This window comes from Epinephelus lanceolatus, chromosome 6, assembly GCF_041903045.1.
Source record: "Epinephelus lanceolatus isolate andai-2023 chromosome 6, ASM4190304v1, whole genome shotgun sequence".
Classification (NCBI taxonomy): domain Eukaryota; kingdom Metazoa; phylum Chordata; class Actinopteri; order Perciformes; family Serranidae; genus Epinephelus; species Epinephelus lanceolatus.
In genome coordinates this window covers 4,216,254-4,224,202 of record NC_135739.1, presented here as the reverse complement: position 1 = coordinate 4,224,202, position 7,949 = coordinate 4,216,254, and the positions used below count along the sequence as shown (strand labels likewise).

Here is a 7,949-nt window from a genome sequence, read left to right as displayed (position 1 = left end):
TGGTTTTACTGGTCTGGCCCACTTGAAATCAAACTGGGCTGTATGTAGCCCATGAACTAAAATGAGTTTGACACCTCTGCCCTACGACATCACAAGTCTGGCACTTACTTCTCTGGTGTCTGGCTTTGAGGGAGTAGCTCATGTTCACAAATACTGATCGAACCTTTCAAGGCCATGGGAATAACATATTGGAATTTGTAATTTAGGTGGTGTTCCCCTTTAAAGCGTCAGTTAACCCTACAAAAACACCTTTCCACTAATCCTTGGTTGTATCCAGTCATGCAAATTGTTCATATCTTATCTGCTAAAGTTTTAAGACATTAGTCTGAAGTTTGTGACACCAGTGATGAACTGGATTTAATGTGTGAGACTCACTGTATTAAAAAAGAATACAGTTGAAAAAAAAAAAAAATCAACTGCAACTCATCTTTGCAAAATTAATGAGCCCTTACCTAAACCTGAACCAGACTCTTAGCTCAAGCCATTACCACTGAGGGGGCGTTATGCAACAACACTGTTCGATACAAAACCGGTAATCCGGCACAATCCAGACCTCACTGTTGACAGTTTTCACAGAAGAAATATTGCCAAAGAAAACTGCTGACGGTGAGGTTTGTGGATTATCCAGTATCTGGGACAGTGTTTTTGGAAGGACACGTTGCTGTCAAATGTACTTTTTCAATGCGATGAACAAAATTCCATTCAGCTACACAGTATGTGGGTGGTAGCAAAAACATAAATAAATGAAAAAAATCATGAATGAATTTCTCAATACCTCATCTCATAAAACTGAAACTAACTGCACGGGGAGCTGGCACTGTAGGTAAGGGAGAAAATGTTTGTTTTTTTATGCTTATGAGCAAGTCGCCCCCTCGTCTGTGACTGGGACTGGATATCTGGCATGCTAGAAAACTGGAGAAGGCTGATACGACTGACAAAGAGCATCAGCCAATGAGAGGCGGGATACGTCCCACGTCAGCACGCAGGAGGACGGAAGAAATGTGAGGAGGACAAGCCGCAGGGTTGCCAGGTCTGCCAGTTGCTTATTTGTGCTTGCTCTCTAAACGTCAACTTCCTCTATATATATCCGTCTAATAACTTATTTAAACACATGATAGTATGTCAGACTGCAGTTGCTTCTTTTGGGCTTGTTTCCATAGCCCTGGTTGCTTGTTTCTCTCCCAAGATCTGGCAACACTGACAAGCCGGCAAGCAACAACAACAATGGTGGTGTCCACAGGATCATGGGGAGCGTGTTGTGTTTGGACCCAGGATAATAAAGAATATCCATGTCTTTACGTTGTGCCGTCTCCAAGTTTGGTGACGTCACCGCGTTATCTGGGGCTTTGTCGGCGAGGGCTCGGTGGAGAAATCTTCTCCAGTTGGCGAGACTCCCGCTGACAGAAACACACATCACCAGGTATGAACACTCAAAACATTGCGTTAGTCTCCGCGACGCAAAATCAGGGTGAAAATTGTGTAATGTGAACTAGGCTTTAGAGATAGGGTGAGAAGCTCAGACATCTGGAGGGAGCTCTGAGTAGAGCCGCTGCTCCTTCAAGTCAAAAGGGGTCAGTCGAGGTGGTTTGGGCATCTGATCAGGATGCCTCATAGGTGCCTCCCATTAGAGGTGTTCCAGGCACGTCCCACTGGTAGGAGGCCCTGGGGCAGACCAAGAACACACTGGAGGGGTAACATATCTCATCTGGCCTGGGAACACCTTGGGATCCACCAGGAGGAGCTGGAAAGCGTTGCTGGGGAGAGGGACGTCTGGGGTGCTTTGCTCGGCCTGCTGCCCCCACGACCTGGCCCCGGATTAGCGAATGAAGATGGATGGATAAAGTCTGCAGCTCTCATTTCTCCTGTATAATATGGAATCAACAAAGTGCTCTAATGTCTTAACCTTTTCCACGGGGAGGAATGGAGAAGTAAAGTTAAAGGAAGAAGCCTGAAGTCCTTGTTTTGTAGTCGCTTGCTAATAAAGCCTATGACAGCTTGCATTAGAGGCTGCCACTGTAGCAGAATGTGACAGGCCATTAAAGCTGTGTTAAATTACAACAAAGTACTGTAACACTCACTTTTCACTAACTATAGCCTCACTGAGGGTCACCTCTGCCAGGCACACACCATTAGGCACACTCTCTCTTACACACACACACAAACCAAGACACATAAATAGATGTATCAGTCATTTGGGATGTGTTTATTTGTAACAGTAATACATGGTGGAATACGTAAATCAAGAGAAAACCAAAAAATTATCTAAAAACCCACTGTAGAATGTCATATTCATAAAGATAAAAATAATGTGTCAATTTACATTAAGAAACTGTTAGCTGAGGTAAAGTTAAAATAGGTCTAGAAATGTTATGTACTCAAACAGCAACGTTTCCCTTTTTATTCAACTTCTTTGCTCGTCTTCTAGTTGTCAAATGTTTAAGTTAATCAACGTCATAGTCCAAAAGAGTTCTCAAGTGACATGGGGACTCTGGCCATAAAATAGGGAGTCATTGGCATCACAGTTGATGTAGTTGTAGCAGAGGTTGCTGCAGTCCACACACAGACGCTCGGACAGCAGCGGTTTGGCACCTGACCAACAGACAGACAGATGGGCAGAGCATCACTGTATCTTAAAGACTATTCTGGGGGGGGGGGGGGGGGGGGGGGTGGAGGAGAGTGAGACTGCAACATAGGGAGTGGTGCGAAAACGTGAGGCTGCGGTGCGTACTTGTGGCAACATAAACTGCAGAAGCAAATCTGTTTGGGACATAATAATGTGAGGTGGTGGGACACTGAAAGGACCAATAAGGGGTAAAGATGTGCAGCTGGAATCAGGATTAGTAAGCGAGGTTAAGACGAAGACCTACAGCATCCATGCACAAGAACAAAATGATATCAGAGGGCAACAAAACAGGAAAAAGAAAACATATGTTGGTATTGCTTGGGTTAACGTCAAGTTTGCATAACTGAAGCCTTCCTATTTTATGGCACAGAAGTCCGGTGGACAGAATGGTTGTTGTCTTCGTTATTTACAAAATGAGTTTGGCAAACCAACGATCAGATGCCTTAAAGCCATGTTGACTCTATAACTCCTATAGAGCTGACCCCAGCGGCTTGATTGACTTATAAAATAAAAATTCCATTTTTCAATTTCTTCTTTTTTTCTTTTTTAATCGGTATTGTACAAAAGCTATAGAGAATGAACAGTTCAATCACAGAATCTGTTGGACTCGCTTCCCTCTCAGGGTCCATTCCTCAGTATGTCCGGTCCTCTGGCCTCTGTGTGAGTCTGTCTGCGAGGAGAGACGTTTGGCAAATCACTGTGTGTATGCATGTTAGAGAGGGTGAGAGATGAGTGTGTGTATGTGTGTGTGTGTGTGTGTGTGTGTGTGTGTGTGTGTGCGTGGTGGGTGCATGTAGGCTGATTGCTGTGTGCGCAGTATGCGTGTAGTTGGTGTGTGAGTAGCTCCCAGAGAGTCTGTTTCTGCATAGTGATCCAGCAGACACTCACAAGAATGGGGAGACAACGCCCGAACCAACCAACCAATCAGAAGCAGTGATCCCAGTAACGGGCGTCCCTGATAGGCTCGTTAGAGTCTAAGCTCCTCCTGTGGGATCTCCTCGCTACAGATGCAGATTCTGTCAGTTAAAAACGAAAGATGATCATTCTAATCCCGATGAGCGTGCGTGTTTGCGTGGGTGTGTGTCGGAGACAGGGAGGCACTGCTTGATTCAGTCCCTCCTTGGCAGCAGTCTCTGGCCAGACACAGGAGGCAGAGGGAGGAGTGTGAGAGCGAAGACAGGGAGGAGGGAGGAAGGGAGGGAAGGAGGGAGAGAGGGAAGGAGCAGGTTATGTTCTGTAAGGCTGGGGTGTGAGTCGCCACAGGGAGGAGAGAGGAGAGGAGAAGACAGCGCAGTGGAGGGAGAACTGGATCCGTCTCAGTGATTGATATCCCTCCTGCCTGGAGTGAATGACCGAGAGAGCTCTCTCCTCTCAGGAGGAGAGGAGGCTGCAGAGAGGAGGAGGAGGTGGAGCACAGGAGGAGGAGGAGGACAGAGGGAGTGTGGAGGCTCCTCCTGGGAGGTTGTTAGCTGGAGGAGGAGAAGAAGAAGGGCTTGGCAGGGAAATGTGCCAGACACGCACGCACACACACACACACACACACACACACACACACACAAGGTGAGGGTTCTCCTCCTGTTCTCTCAGTGCTGGTCAGGTCTGTCTTCCTGTGTGTCTCTTTATTTCTTCCCTTTGTTGATCTGGGCGTAGAGAGGGTCCTTCCCCTTCTGTGCATGAGAGAGAAAAACATCAGCAATTTTAAACAGCCTCTTTTTCCTCTCAGTATATAAACCTGGCTGGATTTGTAATGTTTGGCCTCAACAGTTCCTCTGAATGTTGCACAATTAAAAGGGAGGACCCAAGTTCATAATTCTGATTCATTCTCTCCACCAGCCGAACTGCAAGTATCACCTACAAGCCCCGACAAGTCAGATCCAGACCTGCAAAGCTTCGTTAGTTCCTGTACCCATCATGGCCACCAGGTGACAGTAGCGCACCACTTTGGAGGCGACGTCACTTCTCTCAGCTCATTGAGAGCTCCCACTGAAAAATTCACCCCTCACTCTCGGAGGCTTTGTGTGTGTGTGTGTGTGTGTGTGTGAGTTATTGTCTCTGAGTGTGTCATTGTGCACGCACATGCATATTCTCTCCCACTGCAGGCTCCCTCCAGGACCAGTATGAATCAGAGGTATAAACTAGCGCCTTGAAAGACCAGTTATGAGTCATCATGTCTGTATTTCTCCCCAACTGAGCCGGAAGACAACAGCAGATGATGGAACACCCTGCAGTCAGAGCACCAAGCCTGCTGCAGTCACTCACAATGGGCCCGTTATTATCGTACACATAATTACAGCCAGCCACTCAATCTGCCATGCAGACAACTTGATTGGAGACTACTGGCTGGCCTATTATATTCTGGAAGACGTCTCTCACTCTGTGCAGAGAGTTTGGGGTCTGCTAGTAGCTGCTACACATGGATCTGGTACCTAATGTTCATAGGATCAGATGCAAACTGAGGATGTGAGCAGACTGGAGTGACAGGAGGTTCTGCTGATGTGTGACATCATTTTAAGCCCAAATATGAATGACGTTATGCAAATCTCATCACATACAGCCGTCTCTGCTGCCACTGTGTGCTGCCCCTCAGTTCAATCATACGGCATTAAGTGAAGCAAAGACACATTTATGCAAACATGTCTAACCTGGGGAAACCCTGATGGTTATCCTGAGTTGTGAGACTCCACTTCCTTAACATAGAGTCAAGAGGAACAGGTGAGGGTCTGGAGGAAAAAGTAAAAGCCAAACCCAGATACATTCTCATTTGGTGTTTTGCCGCACTATATTTGTGTTTCTTCTGCGCTGTCTCTTGGAAGCCTGCTGCTTACAGTCTGGCACCTGATCACTACCTTTTAATAAAGCCTCGACCTCACCTGAGCGCTGTGGGGGCACACGCCCTGGACATGGAGAATAAGAAGGCAATAACACAATATACAGTAGGTGGAGGGCAGAGTCTGCAGAAAAATACACAGCCACACTCTTCATAAGTGACGATTGAGAGGGACTACTTCTGGGCGGCACAGTGGTGCAGTGGTTTGCACTGTCACCTCACAGCAAGGGGGGAGCCTTTCTGTGCGGAGTTTGCATGTTCTCCCTGTGTCAGCGTGGGTTTCCTCTGGGTACTCCAGCTTCCTCCCACAGTCATGCAGGTTAATTGGTGACTCTAAATTGTCCGTAGGTGTGAATGTGAGTGTGAATGGTCATCTCTCTCACTAGCCCCTTTTACACTGCCAGATTTTCCGCAAATGTTGGGCCGTTTTGCCGGCAAGCTGCGAGCGTTTAGACACACAGAGGTGTGTGTATCCGAGGTGCCCAATCTTCCGCCTTGTAGGGTAGACATATTGGTGGAACCTTTTGAGTTTAAAAAGACCGAGGCGCCCTTCCGCAACGGGAGGAGCTGTTAATGACGCCGCACGTGCGAGCCACTGGCGGTGGATAAACAGGAAACAGCTGATAGCAGGAATTAGCGAGCAGCTAGTAGCAAGAGGGAAACACAAACCTGACAGACACTGTAAAGATGAGCAACTGGGGAGACAAGGAATTGCGCGCCCTCCTTGTCCTCGCAAACAAAGAGGCCATTAACCGTCAGATGACGGGGACGGTGAAGAACGGGCCGACTTATGAGAGAATCGCAGAAGGACTGACCAGCCGCGGCTTCCCTCCCACGTCACTGTTTACGTCACACGCTGAGCTACACGTTTTGTTACTTGCTCACGCCCCCCATTGCCCCGAAAAAGGCGCATTCTGTATGAGCAAAGTAGGTAGGCGGCATTTTGCTGTACTCCCCAATTTTGTTTTTATACTGCCAGTGCTGAAAGAAGACTGATTGGGCTTTCCTGCAAATTTGCACAATTCCTGTCTTGAAAGGGGTAATGTGTCAGCCCTGTGATAGTCCCCCCACAACCCTTAACAGGATAAGTGGTTACTGAAAATGAATGAATGATTCTATATGTTGTTATCCTGCTTAGTCTATCTTTACATAAACGCTCTCTTCACACAGTTGCATGTACAAAAACATCATTCTCTGGTTCCAGGTTCTCAAATATGTAATAGTAAATGAAATCTCTTTAGGTTTTGGACTGTCACTTGGACAAATCAAGGGATTTCAATGTCATCTTGGGCAGATTTATTAACAATGTAAACAGGAGCTTATTGTAGCCCTGTTAAAGTTAATGTTCATGATATTAATAGTTGTCCACTGGTTATCTGGGGCCAAAACACACACATGGTAAAATCAATTCAGTGTTCAGATTTTCACAAATAAAGTAAGACTTTATTCATGTTGTGTCTGAAAGCAGCTCTGGGAAAAAAAAGGAGAAAGACTTTCAAAAAGCTGCTTCACGCTCAAAATCACACCAAAACCTGGCCTGTTGCGTAATCTGCATCGGCTTTCATCCGCACATAAAAGTGGGGTTAAAGTTGGGAGAGATGCTTTAGCCGAGGCTCTGGGCTCTGGGATACAGAGCTGTAACTGTGGGGCCGGCCAAGGCCAGACAGTCAGCAGAAAGTAGCTGCCAGCAGCCCTGAGAGAGGTGACAAAGAGGCTGAGACAAGCAGTGACAGCAAGCACACACTGCTCAGCCCCTGCACCAGAGCCACAGCCCGGCAGTGTCATCCCGCATCATCTAACCAGTGCTGCCAAGCGGGGCCGCTTCAGCTCCATAAACCCCGAGAGAGGGAGGGGAGGAACCGGGTGGAGGTATGAGCGATGTGCTGGCCTAGCACCAGCCTGAAGGCCAAAATATCTGGCCTGGCTGGTACACGTGTGGACATTTAATGTGCGTGTGTGTGTATGAGTGTGTGTGAGTGGTAGGCCCTGGGCCGGGGGAGCAATGTGAGATTGCTCAGTGAACCGTGGAAGCAGGCCATTTCACGGCTGAGACTCGGGAGCGTTCGCTGGACATGATGAGATCACCCCAGAAAAAAAACACTTACACTCCCACTAGCCTGAACACATGTCTGTCTGAAGCACACAGTGGGAGGGGGAGGACAAGACAGGCGGTCATGGCCAGCAGCAAACACACATTTTTGGCTCCAATGTGAGCACAGGTGGTGACAGTATCGATCACAGGTGTGCTCATCTGGGGAATAACTGGGCCTATTGCACAGGTGTGTATGTGTGTGTGTGTGTGTGTGTGGGGGGGGGTGTTTGGGGAGTTGTCTAAAGTCGATGTGATTGAGCAAGTAAACACCATATGGGAGCAGCGTCACTGGACCAGGACCAAAGCAGTCCACCTACTACAGAGGAAAAACTCGGTACTTCTGGCCATAACAGTCAGTGTGCAGCCAGACTCAGCACTCGGTACTCTACAATCCGTCCTCCCACTTA

At 47.6% G+C, this 7,949-nt stretch overlaps 1 protein-coding gene across 11 annotated transcripts in view; it reads right to left on the bottom strand.

Annotated features, from left to right (window-relative positions):
• Positions 1–3,150: 3,150 nt before the first annotated feature.
• dab1a (DAB adaptor protein 1a) overlaps positions 3,151–7,949 on the bottom strand; it is a 306,640-nt gene continuing 301,841 nt past the window's right edge. For all 11 annotated transcript variants that reach the window (XM_033621350.2, XM_078168485.1, XM_033621346.2 and 8 more), the window contains one exon: positions 3,151–4,290. Coding sequence is in view for 2 of the 11 variants with exons in the window: in XM_033621351.2 (XP_033477242.1) it covers positions 4,243–4,290 (48 nt within the window). In the remaining 9 variants the exon portion in view is untranslated. The remainder of the gene's footprint in view (positions 4,291–7,949) is intronic.